General features: G+C 44.9%; 1 protein-coding gene across 3 annotated transcripts in view; it reads right to left on the minus strand.

The window, feature by feature from the left end:
- Positions 1–23246, minus strand: part of ipo8 (importin 8) — a 115760-nt gene that overhangs the window by 42145 nt on the left and 50369 nt on the right. For all 3 annotated transcript variants that reach the window (XM_038781106.1, XM_038781107.1, XM_038781109.1), the window contains 2 exons: positions 21929–22045; positions 18197–18286 (listed from right to left, as the gene is read on the minus strand). In XM_038781106.1, the coding sequence (XP_038637034.1) occupies positions 18197–18286; positions 21929–22045 (207 nt within the window). The remainder of the gene's footprint in view (positions 1–18196; positions 18287–21928; positions 22046–23246) is intronic.

Raw genomic sequence — 23246 nt, forward strand, 5'->3', positions numbered from 1 at the left:
ATTGGTGGGTTACAGGTGCAGATTGCTGCGAGGAAATACCATGTTGTGGCTATAACAAGAGACTTGGCTCAAAGATGAGCAGGACTGGGTGTCCTGGATACAGGGTGTTCAGGAAAGATGAGAAGGGAAGAAGTGAGACGGGTGGCAGCATTGATTCAGGATATTGCAGTGTTGGAGAAAGAGGATATCAAAGAGAGGTCAAGGACAGAGTCTACTTAGCGAACAGAAATTACATTGCTTGATGCGGTCTGCAGGCTTCCAACCAGTGGGAAGGATGTAGAGTAACAAATTCACAAGGAAATTACAGAGAGATGCAGAAATTATAGGGTAGTTAGTTATAATAGGAGAGTTTAATTATCCAGCTAGACTGTAGTATCGGACTGGGCATTAAGGGACAAGGTTCCTAGAGTGTGTACAGGAAAATACTCTACAGCAGTAAGTTTTCAGTCCAACCCTCTCGTATTGAAGAGGTAGCAGGGAAGGTTGATGAAGACAATTCAGTTATGTGGTGTACATCGACTTCCACAAGGCATTTGATACTGTGCCACACAACAGATCTGTGAGCAAAATTATAGCTCATAGAATAATAAGAGACAGTAACAACATGGATTCGGAATTGGCTGAGTGACAAAAAATGAAATAGTGGTTAATGGATGTTTTTCGGGCTGGAGGAGGGTTTGTTGTGGAGTTCCATAGCGACTGGTTTTGGGATTCGTGCTTTTCCTGATATATATTAATGACCTGGAACTTGGTGTATTGGGAATAATTTCAAAGTCAGTAGATGATACAAAGTTTGAAAGCATTGCAAACTGCGAGGATGATAGAGTAAAACTTAAAAAGGACACATTGGTGGAATGGGTAGAAGGTGGCAGATGAAATTCAATCTGAAGAAATGTGAAATGATTAATTTTGGTAGGAAGAACAAGGAATAGAATAGAATAGAACAGTTCAGCACAGAACAGGCCCTTCGGCCCTCAATGTTGTGCCGAGCAATGGAGAGACAATATAAAATAAAGGGCATGTTTCTAAAGGGGTTACAGAAACAGAGTGACCTGGGGGTGAATGTGCACAAGTCACAAAGTGCTGCCTCATTTGTCACCGGACAGGTTGAGAGAGCAGCTAATAAAGCATACATGACCTTTGGCTTTATTAATAGGGCAAAGAGCACAAGAGCAAGGGTGTTGTGTTGAATTTATATAAGACACTAGTTCAGTCTCAGCTGGAGTGTTGCGTGCAGTAGTGGATGCTGCATTTCAGGAAGGATATGAAGGCACTGGAGAGAGTGCAGAAAAAATGAGAAAAGTTTCAGGGTTGAGGAACTTCAGTAATGAAGAAAGACTATAGATGAGATTTGATAGAGGTGTGGAAAATCATGAGGGGTCCGAATAGTATAAAAGTTAGGGAGAAACTGTTCCCACTCACGAAAAGATTTTTAAAAACTTGTCAATGGAATGTGGGAGTCGCAGACTGTGCCAGCATTTATTGCCCATCCCTAATTACCCTTGAGGGGGAATTTGAAGGTCAACCACATTGCTGTGGGTCTGAAATCACATTTAGGACAGACCGGGTAAGGATAGCAGGTTTCCTTCTCTAAAAGGACATGAGTGAACCAGATGGGTTTTTACGGCAAATCGATAATGATTTTATTGTCATCACCAGGTTTTTATTGAATTCAAATTTCACTATCTGCTGTGGTGGGATTTGAACCTGGGACCCCGGAGCAATACTCTGGGTCTCTGGATTACTAGTCCAGTGACAATACCACTGCGCCACCGATTCCCCTAAAATTGAAAACGAGACAACACAGATTTAAAGTAATTAGGGGCTGGTAAAGTAATTAAAGGGGCTGGTTTAGCACAGGGCTAAATAGCTGGCTTTTAAAGCAGACCGGCCAGCAGCGCAGGTTCAATTCCCGTACCAGCCTCCCCGAACAGGTGCCGGAATTTGGCAACTAGGGGCTTTTCACAGTAACTTCATTGAAGCCTACTCGTGGCAATAAGCGATTTTCATTTAATTTCATAATTGATTAAAGAAGATAAAGTGTCAGGAGGAAAAGCTTCAGCATGTGGTAATTGATTGAGGTCCGGATAGCACTGCCTGCAAGTGTAGTGGAGGCACGTTCAATTGAAGCATTCAAAAGAGAATTTGACCATTATCTGAAACGGACAAATGTTTAGGTTTACAGGGAGAAGGCGGGGAATGGTGAATTGCTCACTCGTAGATGGTGCAGACATGATGGGCTGAATGGCCTTCTTCTGCACTGTAACATTTCTGTGAGTCTGTGAAGGTCTTTGGGTATGGAACAATCTGCCTGCACTATAGGCACAACAGTGTGGTGGTACGGTAGCACAGTGGCTCACAGCGCCAGGGTCCCTTGATCCCCCTGGGTATCTACGTCAGATTGCTCCCTCTCGGGAACTGAAACTTCCCGGTGAGTTCCTCCAGGGTCAAATGTGGACCATGGCGGACATTTCGGTTACTCCGAAGTGCTACCTCATTTGATTCCATGTTTGGAGCGTGGCTACTACTACTACTGGGCTTTTCGAGAGAGGGGAGGGGGGGGGTGGGGGAGAGAGCGAGAGCGAGAGCGAGAGCGAGAGAGAGAAAGAATGCAGTTGTGGCTAGTGCTTGGAGGGATGCCCCTGCACAGGAACACTCCTCCATCCTCACCCACTCCGCCCCCAGTTCCTCGACACATCTTCGTACACTTCCTGCGGTGGACGCCCAGTGATAGAACTGGAGACTGAGGGCGGCCAGGCCTCCCACATTCTTCCTCCTTTGCAGAACTTTCTCCCTATTCCTCGCAGGCTCTTGCCGCCAACTGATCTCCCCTCACCCGCCATGAACACCATGATTAAGTTATCAACTTTGTTGAAAAAGGTCTTGTGGATGTCGATCGAGAGGGATCTGAACAGAAAGAGGAACCTGAGCAGCAGGTCTATCTTGATTGTCTGCACTCTCCCTGCAAAGGAGGGAGTGAGTCCCACCTCTGCATGTCCTTTTTAACTTCCTCTCCACCAGACTCATCAGGTTCCACTTATGGGTCCGTGTCCAGTCATCTTGGGGTCTAGGACAACTCATCGCGGCCGACTCATCGCCGCTGACTCATCGCCAGCCCAACTCATCGCCGGCCCAACTCATCGCCAGCCCAACTCATCGCCAGCCCAACTAAAAATTGAAATTCATGGTAATTCATGGTAAAAGCTGTCGGCGGCGGGTAACTTTTGAACGGCCCGCACCAAGCATTTGATAGATAGACCGGCCGGCGAACCAAGTTATATCACAGTTCAGACCGGTGGTATTTCAAATTCAATAAAAATTAATGGAGGTTAAAAGACTTATTTAACTGTGATATAACTTGGTTCGCCGGCCGGTCTATCTATCAAATGCTTGGTGCGGGCCGTTCAAAAGTTACCCGCCGCCGACAGCTTAGTGTTTGAAACACCGAGTGTGCAGATTAGACCAAATAAGAGGAGGTCTGAACTTGGTGGATTTAGTTGGACAGCCTTTGGAGAGGTAAGGTACTGTTTGGATAGTGCCCTGGGACCCCTTTGAGAGAGGTAAGGTAGTCTTTGGGATTGTTAAAAGTGAACATGATTATGCACTTTTTACACACAGTCCAACTGCCAAAGAACTATGAAAGAACTCTCAAAGCTGTCAAGGAATTGTCGTAACTATAAAGGCTTATTTTGCTAAATTGGCATAGAGGGGATACCGGCAGAGTGGTGGAGTGGAGGGGGGGTTGCATGGATTTGCATGAAGCTGGCATGGTGACATGGGGGTTTGAGGACCCATAGCGGTGGTTAAAGTGGCATGGGTTTGGATAGGTTAACCAGGATTGGGCATAGGGTTGAAGGGCGGTGTTTTATTTTTTATTGTAATTATCTCAACGCAGCGCCTTCTGCTCAGCCTGCCTCCAAATTAATTTTGAAGTCGTGCTAGGAAATCTCCCGACTCTGAGCGCCAACCTGGGGATAAAGATCCAGGCCTTGGAAACCCGACTAAAGAAATAACAACCACCTGAAAGATTCACGAATTATCTTGAGAGGGAGAGGTCAACAAAAAGTCTTGTTTCTAATCCAGTTTGCATCAGTACAATGCTGCTTTTCATTTTTTTAAATGACTGTGGGAAAACTTACAAGGCGTCTCTCAACTTATTTTTAAAGCACTTGACGTTTCTAGGTGTGGTTAGCATTATTGTTTAAGACCTTGTGCACAAGGACAAATAGATACTTAAGGAGACTCTTGACGGTTCGAATATTGCACTGGACTCAAATATTGCACAACGGTTTTCTTCTCCAGTTAGTGGAGTGAGCTAAAACAGGACAAACAAAAAAGAACGTAAATTTTGAACGTAAAAGCAGTGTTGGTGCCGCCGACAGCTTTTACCATGAATTAAATTTGAAATACTACCGGTCTGAACTGTGATATTACTTGGTTCGCCGGCCGGTCTATCTATCAAATGCTTGGTGCGGGCCGTTCAAAAGTTACCCGCCGCCGACAGCTTTTACCATGAATTACAATTTTTAGTTGGGCTGGCGATGAGTTGGCTGACGATGAGTTGGGCTGGCAATGAGTCAGCGGCGATGAGTTGTCCCATTCCCTCATCTTGTACCCCGAGAAGGCTTCAAACTTATTCAGGAGTTTCATTATTCCTTCCATGCTGGCCAGGGGGTTCGAGAGGAACAGGTCACCTGCATAGAATGAGACTCCCCTTTGGGTACCTCTCCACCCTATCGCCACTACAAGGGCAATCGCCAGTGAATCGATCGCCAGGGCAAACAGCAGCGGGGACAGCGGGCAGCCCTGCCTCGTGCCTCGGTGCAGTTGTCAGTATCCAGAACTGATGGTGTTTGTCCATACGCTCGCCATGGGAACGCTGTAACACTCAGGAAGAGCAGGCAGGGAAATGTTGCTGAACACAGTGGGACTGGTGGTCTTAAGTGCATTTGTTTCAATAAGAGAAGTAGAACAGGTAAGGCAGATGAACTTAGAGCTTGGATTAGTACTTGGAACTATGATGTTGTTGCCATTATAAAGACTTGGTTGAGGGAAGGACAGATTGGCAGTTCCAGGATTTAGATGTTTCAGGCAGGTTAGAGGGGGATGTAAAAGGGGTGGGGGAGTTGCACTACTGGTTAAAGAAAATATCACAGCTGTACTGCGGAAGGACATCTCAGAGGGCTCATGTAGCGAGGCAATACGGGTAGAGCTTAGGAATAGGAAGGGTGCAGTCACAATGATGGCGGTTTACTACAGGCCTCCCAACAGCCAGCAGGAGATAGAGGAGCAGATATATAGGCATATTTTGGAAAGGTATAAAAGCAACAGGGTTGTTTTGGTGGGTGATTTTAACTTCCCCTATATTGACTGGGACTCACTTAGTGCTAGGGGCTTGGATGAGGCAGAGTTTGTAAGGAGCATTCGGGGGGTTTCTTGAAATAATATGTGGATAGTCCAACTAGGGAAGGGGCTGTACCGGGCCTGGTATTGGGGAATAAGCTCGGCCAGGTGGTCGCAGTTTTAGTAGGGGAGCATTTTGAGAACAGTGACCATAATTCAGAAGGTTTTAAGGTAATGTTGGATAAAGATAAGAGTAGACTGCGGGTAAAGGTGCTAAAAGGGAGAAGGGTAATTGTAACAATATTATGCAAGAACTGAAGAATCTAGATTGGGGACGGATGTTTGAGGGTAAATAAACACCTGGCATATGGGTGGCTTTCAAATGCCAGTTGATAGGAATTCAGAACCGGCATGTTCCTGTGAGGAAGAAGGGTGAGTATGGCAAGTTTCGGGAACCTTGGATAGTAAGGGATATTGTGAGCCAAGTCCAAAAGAAAAATTAAGCATCTGAAAGGGCTAGAAGGCTGGGAACAGATGAAGTCCGTGAGAAATACAAGGAAAGTAGGAAGGAACAAGAAAGGAGTCAGGTGGGCTAAAAGGGGTCACAAAAAGTCGTTGCCAAACAGGATTAAGGAAAATACCAAGACGTTTTGTACATATATTAAGAGCAAGAGGGTAGCCAGGGAAAGTGTTGGCCCACTCAAGGACAGGGGAGGGAATCTATGCGTAGAGCCAGAGAAAATGGGCGTGGTATTAAATGAGTACTTTAGATCAATAAAGGGAAAGGTGTGTAGATAGTCTGGGTTAAAAAGGAGGTGGTGTTGGGTGTCTTGAAAAACATTAAGTTAGATAAGTCTCCAGGGCCTGATGTGTTCTACCCCAGAATACTGAGGGAGGCTGGGCAGCACGGTGGCGCAGTGATTTCCACTGCTGCCTTACGGCGTCAACGTTCCAGGTTCGATCCCAGCTCTGAGTCACTGTTGTGTGGAGTTTGCACGTTCTCCCAGTGTTTGTGTGGCTGTCACTCCCACAACCCAGAGATGTGCAGGGTAGGTGGATTGGCCACACAAAATTGCCCCTTAATTGGAAAAAATGAATTGGATACTCTAAATTTATTTTTTAAAATACTGAGGGAGTCAAAGGAGGAAATTGCTGGGGCCTTGACAGAAATCTTTGTATCCTCACTGACTACAGGTGAGGGCCCAGAGGACTGAGGAATAGCCAATGTTTTCCCTTTGTTTAAGAACAGGAGCATGGATAATCCAGGAAATTACAGGCCGGTGAGCCTTACATCAGTGGTAGGGACATTACTGAAGAGGATTCTTCAAGACAGGATCTACTCCCATTTGTAGGCAAGTAGATGCGAGAGGCAGCATGGTTTTGTGAAGGGGAGGTCCTGTCTCACTAACTTGATCTAGTTTTTCGAGGAAGTGATGAAGATGATTGATGCAGGTAGGGCGGTGGATATTGTCTTCATGGACTTCAGTAAGGCCTTTGACCAGGTCCCTCATGGCAGACTGGTACAAAAGGTGAAGTCACAGGGGATCAGAGGTGAGCTGGCAAGATGGATTCAGAACTGGCTCAGTAATAGAAGACAGAGGATAGCAGTGGAAGGGTGTTTTTTCTAAAAGGAGGGCTGTGACTTGTGGTGTTCCGCAGGGATCAGTGTTGGGATCTTTGCAGGTTTGTAGTATACATAAATGACTTATAGGAAAATGTAACATCTGGTTAGTAAATTTGCGTATGACACAAAGGTTGTTGGAATTGCGGATAGCAATGAGGACTGTCAGAGGATACAGCAGGGTATAGATTGGTTGGAGACTTGGGAGGAGAAATGTCAGATGGTGATTAATCTGGACAAATGCGAGGTAATGCATTTTGGAAAGTCTAATACAGGTGAGAAATATACAGTAAATGGCGGAACCCTTAAGAGTACTGACAGGCAGAGGGATCAGGGTGTACAGGTCCACAGGTCACTGAAAGTGGCAACATAGGTGGAGAAAATAGAACATATAGTGCAGGAGGCGGCCATTCGGCCCATCGAGTCTGCACGACTCACTTAAGCTCTCACTTCCACCCTATCCCCATAACCCTAACCTTTTGGACACTAAGGGCAATTTAGCATGGCCAATCCACCTAACCTGCACGTCTTTGGACTGTGGGAGGAAACCGGAGCACCCGGAGGAAACCCACGCAGATACGGGGAGAACGTGCAGACTCCGCACAGTGACCCAATGGGGAATCGAACCTGGGACCCTGACGCTGTGAAGCCACAGTGCTAGTCACTTGTGCTACCGTTGAAGGGTGTCAAGGCATCCTTGCCTTCATTGGCTGGGGAATTGAGTATAAAAATTGGCAAGTCATGCTGCAGCTGTATAGAACCTTAGTTACAACACACTTGGAACATAAATGTTGAATTCTGGTCACCACGCCACCAGAAGGATGTAAGGCTTTGGAGAGTGTACAGAAGACGTTTAACAGGTATCATAGAATTTACAGTGCAGAAGGAGGCCATTGGGCCCATCGAGTCTGCACCGGCTCTTGGAAAGAGCAATCTACTTAAGCTCACGCCTCCACCCTATCCCAGTAACCCCACCAAACCTTTTTGAACACTAAGGGCAATTTATCATGGCCAATCCACATAACCTGCACATCTTTGGACTGTGGGAGGAAACTAGAGCACACTGAGGAAACCCACGCAGACACGGGAAGAACGTGCAGACGGAAAATTCAGTAATTTTCAAAGTGCTGGTGGACAATGATAAGAGTGGACCTAGGGTGAATGTGCTAAATTGGGGGAAGGCTAATTATAACAATATTAGGCGGGAACTGAATAACCTGGATTGGGGGCGGATGTTTGAGGGCAAATCAACATCTGTCATGTGGGAGGCTTTCAAATGTCAGTTGAAAGGAATTCAGGACCTGCATGTTCCTGTGCCGAAGAAGGATAAATACGGCAAATTTCGGGAACCTTGGATAATGAAAGATATTGTAGGTCTCGTCAAAAAGAAAAAGGAGGCATTTGTCAGGGCTAGAAGGCTGTCAATAGACAAAGCCTGTGTGGAATATTTGGAAAGTAGGAAGGTACTTAAGCAAGGAGTCAGGAGGGCTAAAAGGAATCACGAAAAGTAATTAGCAAATAGGGATAAGGAAAATCCCAAGGCTTTTTAAACGTACATAAAAAGCAAGAGTGTAGCCAGGGAAAGGATTGGCCCACTGAAAGATAGGGAGGGAATCTATTGTGGGGAGCCAGAGGAAATGGGTGAGGTACTAAAGGAATACTTTGCATCAGTATTCACCAAAGAGAAGGAATTGCTGGATGTTGAGTCTGGAGAAGGGTGTGTAGATGGCGTGGGTCACATTGAGATCTAAAAAGACGAGGTGTTGGGAGTCTTGAAAAATATTAAGGTAGATAAGTCCTCAGGACCTGATGGGATCTACCCCAGAATACTGAGGGAACCAAGAGAGAAAATTGCTGAGGCCTTGACAGAAATCATTGGATCCTCACTGTCTTCAGGTGATGTCCCAGAGGACTGGAGGATAGCCAATGGTGTTCCTTTGTTTAAGAAGGGCAGCAAGGATAATCCAGGGAACTACAGGCCAGTGAGCCTTTCGTCAGTGGTAGAGAAATTACTGGAGAAAATTCTTTGAGACAGGATCTACTCCCATTTGGAAGCAAGTAGACGTATTACCGAGAGGCAGCACGGTTTTATGAAGGGAAGGTCGTGTCTCAATAACTTGATAAGAGTTTTTTGAGGAGGTGGCAAAGATGGTTGCTGCAGGTAGGGCAGTGGATGTTGTCTATATGGACTTCAGTAAGGCCTTTGACCAGGTCCCTCATGACAGACTGGTACAAATGATGAAGTCACACGGGATCAGAGGTGAGCTGGCAAGATGGATACAGAACTGGCTAAGTCATAGAAGGCAGAGAGTAGCAATGGAAGGGTGCTTTTTTGATTGGAGGGCTGTGACTAGTGGTGTTCCGCAGGGACCAGTGCTGGGACCTTTGCTGTACGTAGTATATATAAATGATTTGGAGGAAAATGTAACTGGTCTGATTAGTACGTTTGGGGACGACACAAAGGTTGGTGGAATTGCAGATAGCGATGAGGACTGTCAGAGGATACAGCAGGATTTAGATCGTTTGGAGACTTGGGCGGAGAGATGGCAGATGGAGTTTAATCTGGACAAATGTGAGGTAATGCATTTTGGAAGGTCAAAGACAGGAAGGGAATATAGATTGAATGGTAGAACCCTCAAGAGTATTGATAGTCAGAGAGATTTAGGTGTATAGGTCCACAGGTCACTGAAAGGGGCAACCCAGGTGGAGAAGGTAGTCAAGAAGGTATATGTCATGCTTGCCTTCATTGGCCGGGGCATTGAGTATAAAAATTGGCAAGTCATGTTGCAGCTGTATAGAACCTTGGTTAGGTCACACTTGGGAGTATAATGTTCAATTCTGGTCGCCACACTACCAGAAGGATATGGAGGCTTTAGAGAGGGTGCAGAAGAGATTTACCAGGTTGTTGCCTGGTTAGGCGGGCATTAGCTATGAGGAGAGGTTGAATAAACTTGGTTTGTTCTCACTGGAACGACGGAGGTTGAAGGCCGACCTGATAGAGGTCTACAAAATTATATGGGGCATAGACAGAGTGGATAGTCAGAGACTTATTCCCAGGTTAGAGGGGTCAATTACTAGGGGGCATAGGTTTAAGGTGTGAGGGGCAATGTTTAAAGGAGTTGTACAAGCAACTGTACAATCAAATCAAGTTTTTTTTACACAGAGGGTACTGGGTGCCTGGAACTTGCTGCCGGTGGTGGAAGCAGGGACGATAGTGACGTTTAAGGGGCATCTTGACAAATACATGAATAGGATGGAAATAGAGGGATACGGACCCAGGAAGTGCAGAAGATTTTAGTTCAGACAGGCAGCATGGTCGGCACAGGCTTGGAGGGCCGAAGGGCCTGTTCCTGTGCTGTACTTTTCTTTGTTCTTTGACGTGCTGTTAGGTGAATTGGACATTCTGAATTTTCCCTCTGTGTACCCGAACAGGTGCCGGAATGTGGTGATGAGGGGCTTTTCACAGTAACTTCATTGCAGTGTTAATGTAAGCCTACTTGTGACAATAAAGATGATTATTATTAGGTGGTGAACCCTGGCCCAAACCGTTTCAGTACCTCCATTTGACCCAGTTGAAAGCCTTTTCTGCGTCCAGAGATGATCACTTCTGGTGTTTTCCCCCCAGATGGTGTCATGATCACATTCAGCAGCCACCTGATGTTCACTGCCTGCCCTTGACAAAGCCCGCCTGATCTTCTCCGACTGCCTCTGGCACGCAGCTCTTTCATAGTGAGTCAGTGTGAGTCTATGTCGGGGATTTCTGCCATGTTTTTCTTCATAAATTCCACGTCGTCCCAGTTGGGAGCTTGGACATTTACAAGAACCACTGGGTCTCTGGGCTGTAGAGAAGCCCAAAATGCTCAGGTAGTTCACCAAAAACAACCCAATGCTCCATTTTAACACACCTCTTTAAAGGTCCACCCCTTCATGTACAACCATTGCAAGCTCTCACATTCCTCCCATTTTGGAATCAGTTAGAAGAACATTTGATTTACGTTTCAGGTCAGCTGGTCAACCAACTCTCAGACTATGTTTCAATCAGATGTTCAACCAGCTTAACCACAACTGACTGCTGCCAAGCAACAGAGGTTCTTGATTTGATCTGCCCCTCTGTTTCTCCCATTTGTTGGTGGCCTTGAGACAAGTGTGGGGAACAGTTTGTTCACAGGCCTGGAGGCTCTGATAAGATTGCTTCTTGACACGATTGTAAGGCTGCACAAAGACAATGTGCCGACAGGTCATGAGCAATGGGAGCTGTCCTTCACTGTAAGATCAATCTCAGTACAAAACTCAGCATTCCTCGCAGCAGTGAACATCCCATGCTACTGGTTTTCACATTGCATAGGTTCCAAATTCATGCAGTTTTTACAGTGTGCACCAATCAGGGAATAGATTCAGCAACCCAAACAGATCCAAGCATTGAACTGTACACACAATTGCAGTACACATTGGGTATGTAATGTAGACAAAGCCAAGTGATCCCACAATCAAGGAATCAGATCAAAGCTCTGCAAATATGCCTTGTCCAGTCATGAATGATGGTGGACAATTGAGCATGTGACTGAAGAATGAGGTTCCACAACTTTCCCATTCTCAACGATGGGGGAGATCAGCACATCAGTGCAAAAGAAAAGGCATTTGCAATCATCTTTAGCCACAAGTGCCAAGTGGATGATCCATACAGGCCTCCTCCAGAGGCCCACAGCATTACAGGTGCCAGTTTGCAACCAACTAAATTAATTCCACTTGATATCAAGAAACAGCTGAAGGCACTGGATTGTGTAAAGGTGAAAGGCCCGTCAACATCCCTGCTTAGTACTGAAGATTTATGCTGCAGAACTAGCAACATCCTCATTCAAGCTCTTCTTGTACAGCTACAAACACTGGTATTTCCTCAAAAATGTGGAAAACTGCCCAGGTATGCCCAGTCCTCAAAAAGCAGGACAAATTTAACCCAGCCAGTTACTGTCCCATGAATCTTCTCCTGATCATCAGCAAAGTAATGGAAGGACTATTCGACAGTGCTATCAAGTGGCACTCACACAGCAATAACCAGCTCACTCATGCGCAGTTTGGTTTCTGCCATGGCCACTCTGCTCTTGGCCTCATATGATGCACTATAGAAAGCATCCTATCGGGCTGCATCACAGCCTGGTATGGCAACTGCTCGGCCCAGGACCGCAAGGAACATCAGAGAGCCGTGAATACCGCCCAGCCCATCACACGAACCTGCCTCCCATCCATGGACTCCATCTACACCTCCCGCTGCCGGGGGAAAGCGGGCAGCATAATCAAGGATCCCTCCCACCCGGCTTACTCACTTTTCCAACTTCTTCCGTCGGGCAGGAGATACAGAAGTCTGAGAACACGCACGAACAGACTCAAAAACAGCTTCTTCCCCACTGTCACCAGATTCCTAAACGACCCTCTTATTGACTGACCTCATTAACACTACACCCTGTATACTTCAACCGATGCCAAACCTTATGTAGTTACATTGCATATCTTGTGTTGCCCTATTATGTATTCTCATGTATTTTCTTGAATTTTGTTTAATTCCCTTTTCTTCCATGTACTGAATGATCTGTTGAGCTGCTTGCAGAAAAATACTTTTCACTGTACCTCGGTACACGTGACAATAAAAAAATCCAATCCAATCCAATTACAGCCTTGGTCCAAACATGGACAAGAGAGGGAGCAAGAGTGACTGCCCTGGTCATCAAGACCGAGTGTGGCATCAAGGAGCCCTGGCAAAACCGATGTTCATGGAATGAGGGGGAAACTCTCCACTGGTTAGATTCATACCTGGCATAAAAGAAGATGGTTGAGGTAGTTGGTGGGCAATCATCTCAGTTCCAGGTGACCTCGCTGCAGAAGTTCCTCAGGATCTTAGGCCAAATAATCTTCAGCTGCTTCACCACAAGGTCAGAAGTAGTGATGTTTGCTGATGATTGTACAATGCATAGTACACTTTCTGACCTCTCAGATTTTGAAACAGTCTGTGCCTATATGCAAGGCCAGGACAGCATTCAGGCTTGGGCTGCTAAGTGGCAAGTAACATTTGCAACACAAAAGTGCTAGACAATGGACCATCTCCAACAAGAGAGAATCTAATCATCTTCCCATGATATCCGATGGTATTATTAATGGCGAATCTCCCACTATCAACATCATGAGAGTTACCATTGACCAGAAACTGAACTGGACTAGCCATATAAATAATGTGGCTACAGGAGCACGCCAGAGGCTGGGAATTCTGCAGCACGTAACTCATCTACTGACTCCCCAAAGACTGTCCACCATCTACAAGGCACAAGTTAGGAGTGTGCTAGAATGCTCTCCCACTTGCCTGGTTGAGTGCTGCTCCAACAACACACGAGAAGCTCGACACCATCCAGGACAAGCACCTCATACACCACCTTAAATATTCACTTCCTCCACCACTAGAGCACAGTGTCAGACACGTATGTCATCTAAAGATACACTACAGTAACTCACCAAATTTCCAAACTTATGCCTCTACCATCTAGGGCAAAGACAGTACATTCATGGGACATCACCACCTTCAAGTTCCCCTTCCAGGCGCACACCATCCTTCATAAAATAATTTAAAAAACAACATGACTACAAATGCCCTTGTAGTTTTTAATTAAAAAAAAGATATTTCGGAATTAAAATCTAGTACTAGAAAAAACGACAAGGAAGCTGTTGAATTGTACGCTGACCCAAATAGGTCAAAATGTTCTTTAAGGAAAGAAGCCTACCATTGTATCCCAGTCTGATTTATATGTGACTTCAGTTCTACATCAACCCAATGTGGATAGTTCTTAAATAGCCTTTGAAGCAGATTAGCAAGTAATTTGGTTACATCAAACTACCATCACCAGTCCAAGAAAGCTCAGCACCAGGATAGCTCAGTTAGCTGTACAGCTGGGTCGTGATGCAGAGCAAGGCCTCAAAGACCTCCCCCTTAAAGGGGAAAGCAGCCTATGATCATCTGGGACAACTGCAAGAGCAGCTTATCTAGTCCCATTCCCTTGGTTTTTCCCCACAGCTCTGCAAATATTCGCTCTTCAGGGAATTTCTAATTCCCTTTTGAAAGCACAACTGAATCTGCCTCCCTTATACACTCGGAGTGTATACTATATCAAAACCACTCATTGCATAAAAAAGCTTTTCCTCATGTCACCTTTTGCCATTCACCTAACATGGGTGCCCTCTGGTCCTTGACCCTTCCAATGGGAGCAGTTATCCTGTTCATTCATGATTTCAAAACTCTCTTATCAAATTTCGTCTCAGCATTCCCTCCTCCAAGGAGAACCACTATTGATGTAATAGCAGTCCCTCATCCTCATAAATCTTTCCTGCACCATTTTCCAGTGCTTCCACGTCTTCATAATGGCTGGTGCCCAGAATTAAGACATAATGTTCCAGGTGATGCTAGACCAATATTTTATAGAGGTTTATCTTTGCTTTTATATTCAATGCCTCTATTTATTCGGCAACAACGATGGCCTCTCCAGTGACACCAACATTCCATAAAAAAGAATAAATATAGCACCCAAGATCCTATATGCTTGAACTGCTTTCTCAACCCGCCTTGCCACCTTCAATGATTTGTGAACATATATGTTTGCAGGGCAGCTAGGTACGTGTACCAAATGTTGGCATAGCCAGTAGCAACCACATAACAAAAATGGAGGGGTATGGGGGGACACATACATAGCGTGCCAAAATGTGAACCACCGAGGTTCACATTAACAGGCATTTTAGTACTAAAGCATTCCAGAGAGTGGAAAGTTTTCTGTTGTTGGTGTCTGATTCTATAGAATTTACAATGCAGAAGGAGGCTATGGGGCCCATTGCGTCCTCACTGGCCCCTGGAAAGAGTGCAGAGCTCCACCCTATCCCCACCTAACCTTTTTTTAAATTTGTTTTTATTCAAAATTTTACAAACCACTACAGAAAAAAACAAAAAACATCATAATAATAATAAGGAAAAGCGAATTAACAACTTAAAGCAAGGTGGGGTATCTGCCCTTTACAAATAATGAGCTTGTGCAGGGCATCCCAATTTAGCCACCTGTATGCCCAAATAGCGAAAGCTTGTCTCCACCATCTTAAGGGGTAGCTCTCCCAGTCTCTTGTCCTGGCCCCTCGCATGTATCACAAAAAGCTCGCTTTTCCCGACATTCAACTTATACCCCAAAAAGTCTCCGAATTCTTTAAGGATCTGCATGACCTCCCCATCCCCTCCACCGGATCAGAAATGCACAGGAGCAGGTCATCCGCATACATTGAAATCCGATGCTCCACCCCACCGAACCAGCCCCCTCCAGTTTCTAGACTCCCTCAACGCCATGGCAAGCGGCTCAATTGCCAGGGCAAACAGCAGGGGGGACAGGGGGCACCCCTGCCTCGTTCCTCGATGTAGCCTAAAGTACTCCGACCGCAGCCGGTTCGTCGACACACTCGCTACAGGGGCCTGATACAGCAATTTAACCCACCCTATGAATTCATCGCCAAATCCAAATCTGCCTAACACTTCCCATAGGTATCCGAATCCATTGCAGCCACCACTTCTGCATCCCTCCTTCCAAGGGCATCATGATCACATTCAGGACCCTCCGCACATTCGTATTCAGCTGCCTGCCCTTCACAAACCCCGTCTGATCCTCATTGATCACTCCCCCCACCTAATCTTTTTGACACTAAGGGGCAATTTAGCATGGCCAATACACCTAACATGCACATCTTTGGACTGTGGGAGGAAACAGGAGCACCCGGAGAAAACCCACACAGACACGAGCAGTAAGCGCAAGCTCCACAGTCACCAGAGACCAGAATTGAACCTGGGTCCCTGGAGCTGAGACAGCAGTGCTAACCACTGTGCCTCCCTTTATAGACTATTTGTACAGGACAGCTGCCTAAATTTAGCAGGAAAACGGTAGCTCAAATAAACTGTCTTCTGAGATACACAAATCAAAATACGATGAGAATGTGAATAAAACACAAATGAAAGGAGACAGTACAACATGGCCCATTAGAGAGCAGCAGAATGTTAGTTTTAAATGTAAACCAAAATATAGTTTTGCCATCTTGGCACCACTGAGTAGTTGGAATTTAGATCTCAAAGGATGAACTTTTTTCTTGAACTGCAGGCCACTGCAAATTCACAAAAATAGTTTGTTTTGCCCATACCTGGACAGGTTTAATAGAAAAGCAGAATGTAACTTAAAAAGAGAGATTGCAGAATGCTATGATACAGAGGGACCTCTGTATAATAATCACAAAAAGTCAACATGCAAGTGCAGGAAGTCAATAAGAAGGCAAACAGAATTTGGGCCTTTATTACAAGTCAGATGGAGTATACAAGTAGGGAAATCATGCTACACCTGTATAAGCCATTCAGAAAGTTAGGGGGGATGGGATACAGGGAAATTTGGCTGTCTGGACAGAACTGGCTGGCCGAAAGAAGACAACGAGTGGTAGTGGATGGAAAGTATTCCGCCTGGAGGTCGGTGACCAGTGGTATCCCGCAGGGATCTGTTCTGGGACCTCTGCTCTTTGTGGTTTTTATAAATAACTTGGATGAGGAAATAGAAAGGTGGGATAGTAAGTTCACCGATGACACAAAGGTTGGTGGAATGGTAGATAGTGTCAAGGGCTGTTGCAGGTTACAACAAAACATTGACAGGATACAGACGTGGGCTGCGAATTGGCAGATGAAGTTCAACGTAGATAAATGTGAAGTGATTCATTTCGGAAGCTAGAATTCGAATGCTGAATACAGAGTTAAAGGCAGGATTCTTGGAAGTGTGGAGGAACAGAGGGGTCTTGGGTTCCACTTACATAGATCCTTCAAAGGTGCCACCCAAGTTGATAGGGTTGTTAAGAAGGCGTATGGTGTGTTAGCTTTCATGAACGGGGGATTGAGTTTAAGAGCCACAAGGTTTTGCTGCAGCTTTATAAAACCCTGGTTAGACCACACGGAATAGTGTCCAGTTCTGGTCGCCTCATTATAGGAAGGATGAAGGTGCTTTGGCGAGGGTGCAGAGCAGATTTACCAGGATGCTGCCTGGACTGGAGGGCATGTCTTATGAAGAAAGGTTGAGGGAGCTAGGGTTTTTCTCACTGGAGTGAAGAAGGAAGAGAGGTGACTTCATAGAGGTGAACAAGGTGATGAGAGGCATGGATAGAGTGGCAAGGGTGGAAATGGCTGTCACGAGGGGACATAATTTTAAGGTGATTGGAGGAAGGTATAGGGGAGATGTCAGAGGTAGGTTCTTTACACAGAGGGTGGTGGGTGTGTGGAATGCTCTGCCGGCAGAGGTGGTGGAGTCTGAGTCATAATGGACATTTAAGCAACTCTTGGACAGATACATGAACAGCAGTAAACTGAAGGGGTGTAGGTTAGGTTAATCTTAGATTAGGATAAATGGTCAGCACAACATCGTGGGCCGAAGGGCCTGTACTGTTCTATGTAAGCCATTTTCCAGCCCATACTTGGAGTAGCGTGTGTGGTTTTGGTCACCTTATTTGCATTGGAGGTAGTTCAAAGAAGATTCACTAGGTTGATGTCTGGGATAAAGGGGTTGTTTTAGGAGGAAAGGCTGAGCAGATTGGGCCCAATCTCATTGGGATTTAGAAGAATGAGAGGTGACCTTATTGAAACATAAAAGGTTTCTGAGGGGGCTTGACAGGGTAGATGCTGAAAGCTCTGCAGTCCTGCCACATCCAGTTGTAAAATCAAGAATTATGACAGTCAGGCAGGAAAGTAGAGTTAAGGCCGCATCAGATCAGCCATGATCTTGGTGGATCAGGCTCGAGGGGCTGAACGGCCCACTCCCGCTATTTCTCATGTTCTTACGTCGTACCACTACTCTCATCGGCAGATATATGTGTCAGGCAGATTGGGCAGGTTTGCTGGGTATGTTTTTATTATTGTAAAATTTGAATTATAATACTTTTTTTTTTTTTTAAAGTGCTTTCCCCTCAAAAAGTAAACCTGTTTTTACCCCTTCCAGGTACTGACAAACATTGCTGCATTTTTGACTGAATCAGAAGGCCAAATTAACCGCCGTTTTTCTTCAAAGTTTCTCCCGTTCAGAAATGCGTGACCACATTTTCAAATGCACTTTTAACAAAACAGAGCAGGGAGGAAAGATAACAACAGCCGTAGTTGGTTAGAGCTACTCATCACAAAATCATTCACATGGTATTTGGCCTTACCCTAGCTCGGAGGTAGCCTAAGTCAGAGTTAAAGAGTGCAAATACATAATTCTGAAGCATCAACTCCATTTGGCCCTTGTATATGTTTTTCTGTTGGTATAAATATAAATTTTGCATTAGTCGAGTGAAGATGAAACAAGAGCAAAACAAATGCACAATACTTTGAGGTAACTGTGAAGCTAATGTTTAAAATGCCAGAAGTGTTTGGCTCAGAGAGTTAGTGCTTTCTTCATTCTTGGGATGCCAGTGTCATTGATAAAGCCAGCATTTTATGACCATCCTTGTGCCCTTATTAACGTGTGATGCGGCCTTCTTCAAGCGCTGCAGTCCACTACAGTTGAGTGCTGTTAGCTAGGGAGATACAAGATTTTGACTGGGTGACAATGACGGAATAGCAATATAGTGCCAAACCAAGTTTCTTTTTATTTATTTATTTATTCGCACAAATTTAACAGTACCCGATTCTTTCTCTTCCAATTAAGGGACAAATTTAACGAGGCCATTTCACCTACTCTGCATATCTTTTAGGGTGTGGGGGTGAGACCCACGCAGACACGGGGAGAATGTGCAAACTCCACGCAGACAAGTGACCCGGGGCCGGGATGGAACCCGGCTCCTCAGTGCGTGAGGCAGCAGTGCTACCCAGTGCGTTACCGTGCTGCCCTAGTTCCAATCAAGCTAGTGTAGCATCTGGAAGGGAACATCCAGGTGACGGTATCCCATGTCTCTGGTGCCCTTGTCTTTCTAAGTAGTATTGGCCACGCGTTGGAAGGTACTGCTGAAACACAATTTGGCAGGTTGCTACAGCGCTTCATTTAAATGGTACACAAGTCAGGCATGATGTGTCAGTGATGAACGGAATAAATGTTTCAGATGGTGGATGGGGTGCTAATCAAGCGGGTTGCTTTTTCCTGGATGGGTTTGAGCGGCTTTGAGCTATTGGGCTATACTCATCCAGGCAAGTGGAGAGAATTCTATCAAACCCCTGACTTGTGCTTTGTTATTGGTAAAAAGAACTTTGGACAGTTAGAAGGCCAGTTACTCGCGTCAGAATTCCCAGTCTCTGACCTAGTTTTGTGTCACAGTCTTTATATGGCTCGTCCAGTTCAGCTTGTAGTCAATGTCCAACCAACTAACCCCAGGGTGTTGGGGGATTCAACAATAATAATGCCATTAAATATCAAGTAAGAAGTCTTACAACACCAAGACATCTTACTGTGCTCACCCCAGTCCAATGCCGGCATCATTAAATATCAAAGAGAAGAGATTAGACTTTCTCATGGAGATGATCAAAGCCTGGTACTTGTGAGATGCAATTATTACTTGTAACTTATTGGCGCAAGCTTGAATGTTGTCCAAACCTTACTGCAGGTGGGCATACACTGCTTTAGTATCTGAGGATTTATGAATGGAACGAAACACCATGCAATCACCAGCAAATATCCCCACTTCTGACCTTATGATGGATGAAACAGCTAAGAATGGCTGGATTGGATTGGATTTGTTTATTGTCACGTGTACCGAGGTACAATGAAAAGTATTTTTCTGCAAGCAGCTCAACAGATCATTCAGTCCATGTGAAGAAAGGGAATTAAACAAAATTCAAGAAAATACATAATAGGGCAACACAAGATATACAATGTAACTACATAAGCATTGGCATCGGATGAAGCATACAGGGTGTAGTGTTAATGAGGTCAGTCAATAAGAGGGTCATTTAGGAGTCTGGTGACAGTGGGGAAGAAGCTGTTTGTGAGTCTGTTTGTGCGTGTTATCAGACTTCTGTATCTCCTGCCCGATGGAAGAAGTTGGAAAAGTGAGTAAGCCGGGTGGGAGGGATCCTTGATTATGCTGCCCGCTTTCCCCAGGCAGCGGGAGGTGTAGATGGTGTCAATGGATGGGAGGCAGGTTCGTGAGATGGACTGGGCGGTATTCACGACTTTCTGAAGTTCCTGAGGCTGGGCTCAGGACGTTACCTTGGGGAACTCCTAAAGTGGCCTGGGGCTGATAAACTGGCCTGATAACCATCTGCCTAGGCTAGGTTTGACTAGCCAGTGGAGAACTTTTCCACGATTCCCATTGACTTCAATTGTATTAAGGCTCTTTGAGCTCACATGTCTGAGATCTGGGCTTGAAACCAACTCAGTTAAGAGTCTGAAAGTCTCCTCCATTGACTGGAAAGGTGCTACTAGAGAGGAGTTTGAGTTTTCAGATCCGCAACATTGTGGGCATGAACCCAAACAACAAAATTAACTCTATCACCTCTACAAAACTAGTCAGACCAAGAGAGGAACAAAGGATGTCTGTTATGAGAAATGGGTGCAGGGGCAGGTGCTTATCCAAATTAGAGGTTAGCTCATGTATTTTTGGGCAGAGTGCAGGAAGCTTAGCGTTATACTCAATGGTTTTGTGCTGCTCGAAGCGAAGCATCAAAATATAATATTCAAAATATAGAAAATACAGGGTATTTGAAAGCAGAATTCATACCAAGGGATGCAATATCCTTTCTATTATTGCATCATGTCGGCACAATGGTGCAGTGGTTAGCAATGCTTTCTCATACCACCAGAGGCCCGGGTTCGATTCCGACCTTGGGTGACTATCTGTGTGGTGTTTGCACATTCTCCCATGTCTGCATGTGTTTCCTTCGGGTGCTCCAGTTTCCTTCCACAGTCCAAAGATGTGCAGGTTAGGTGGATTGGCTATGCTAAATTGACCCTAGATGGGTATACGGGGAGAGGGCTGGAGATTGGACTTAGGTGGGGTGTTCTTTCAGAGGGTCGGTGCAATCTCGATAGGCTGAATGGGCTCTGAACTGTAGGATTCTATGATTGTCAAGTGCATTAGTGACCTTTAGAGAGAGGATATTATCTATCGGTATGCAGCTCAAAATTGCTCTGCTCTGCTCTAAATAGGAGACTATATCCACTAGATGATGTAATAATTTTAGATCAAGAGGATTTATAAACCTAGAGACGGTCAAGTACACTGAACATGGTTGAAGAAAGCAGCTTACAGCACAACATTTTTAAGGGCACAAATGCTGGCCTCATCAGTAATGCCCACATCTCTGGAATGAAGAAAACACTATCTAACTCTTGGAGCCAAACATTTCTCGACTTTTAAACATTATTCTGGATGCATCTGACATTTCTTGATACTCTTACATCTAGGTTCAACTTCAGAGATAATATGACCAGAGTAGGAGAACAGATTATCTATCTTTTTCTTCACTGGTTAATTATTATTCTCCCCTTCTAGTCGGAAAAGGACTATTTTTGTGAGGCAACCCTACATGTGACCACCCTACATGCATGAACTTAGACAAGGAGGGCCCAACAAGCTATTTTCACAGACATCTGTAATCAAAGCTAGTCTCATCATTGTCCAAAATGTATACATGCCCTCTCTGCAGATGTTAGTAAATTCATAAAATCTTGAACCTCAAAAAGGGAGCCATTTGGCTCATGTGTCTTTGCTGGGTCATTGAAAGAGTTATCAGTTAGTCTCGCTCCATGGCCCCCTATATAATCCTTGCAAATTGTTGGACTTTTCTTCTTCTCCCAAACTCTGGGAGCCCAGATATTGTCCCAACAGGAGATTGGCTAACTCAGGACAAACTGTGCCACAAACCTACAATCACCCGATTCCTACAGCTCAGATGTATCCTGCCTAACCACTAAAGGTAAGCTGGATATAACCATTTCTCTCAAAACTTATTTAGCAACTTACTTTGAGCAGAATATCCGCCAAAGAACCAATTACATGCAGTGCCCCATCCTTCTTTCGAGGATCGCCGCTTGGATCCGTCAAGACCTGGTAACAAAAGCTCATCATCTTTGGCAAAACCTATAGAAGTTAAATCAGTTCAAAGTGACAAAACAGTGAAATTAAGATCATTATTTTTACAACAAGAAAATTTGCAACAAACAATTTCAAGTTAATTTTATCTGACTTCAACTAATTTATTCAGGTATCTTCATTAGTCTAGAGGGTGGGGGAAATAGGAATTGAACTTTTGACTTTTGATTAGGCTTTAGGGCAAGGAATAGTTGATCAGTCGGCATAATACAAGGTTTGAAGATGATGGGATGACCTACATTGGTCACACTGCTGTCATTGACCAGGATGGATATTTCATACATTTCTATGCAACGATCCTGCACTCACTGTATTTTGCCGGAGAAATTGTCATGCTTTAAATCAGGAGTCTTTGCTGCAGTTTTGACTAGGAGTTAGATTTGCTGTCTATCGTGGAAGCTCAATGTAAAGATTCTCTTTGCTGAGGAAACGGACTGTTTATTTGTCATGAATTGTTTAAATAGACTAGTTTCTGGATATACAGATTTTGTTTGCTGTAATAAGACCTGCCCCACCTCAACTACTTGGCTGATACCGTGGAGTTTTTTTGACAAAGGTTATTGCTTGGAAGTCTCACCATTATTGAACGTGCTCACCATTATTAATTTGGGGAAAACCCCACTAGCGGGATTCCTCTCAATTTGCTAGTTTATTTGCGCCAGTCAGCCATTAGCTATGCCGAAAGCGATGAACAGTAAGAAGTCTTACAACACCAGGTTAAAGTCCAACATGTTTGTTTCAAACACTAGCTTTCGGAGCACTGCTCCTCCCTCAGGTGAATGAAGAGGTATGTTCCAGAAACATATATATAGACAAATTCAAAGATGCCAGACAATGCTTAGAATGAGAGCATTTGCAGGTAATTGAATCTTTACAGATCCAGAGATAGGGGTAACCCCAGGTTTTGTCTCAAGCCAGGACAGTTGGTAGGATTTTGCAAGCCCAGGCCAGATGGACAAGCCCAAAACCGATGAAAGCTTCTTCTCGCTTCGAGGCTCCCCTTTCAACAATGCCAATTCTTTTTTTTATATAAATTTAGAGTACCCAATCATTTTTTTTCTAATTAAGGGGCAATTTAGCATGGCCAATCCACCTACCCTGCACATCTTTGGGTTGTGGGGGAGAAACCCACGCAAACACGGGGAGAATGTGCAAACTCCACACGGACAGTGACCCAGAGCCGGGATCG

Source organism: Scyliorhinus canicula, chromosome 20 (assembly GCF_902713615.1).
Source record: "Scyliorhinus canicula chromosome 20, sScyCan1.1, whole genome shotgun sequence".
Lineage (NCBI taxonomy): Eukaryota > Metazoa > Chordata > Chondrichthyes > Carcharhiniformes > Scyliorhinidae > Scyliorhinus > Scyliorhinus canicula.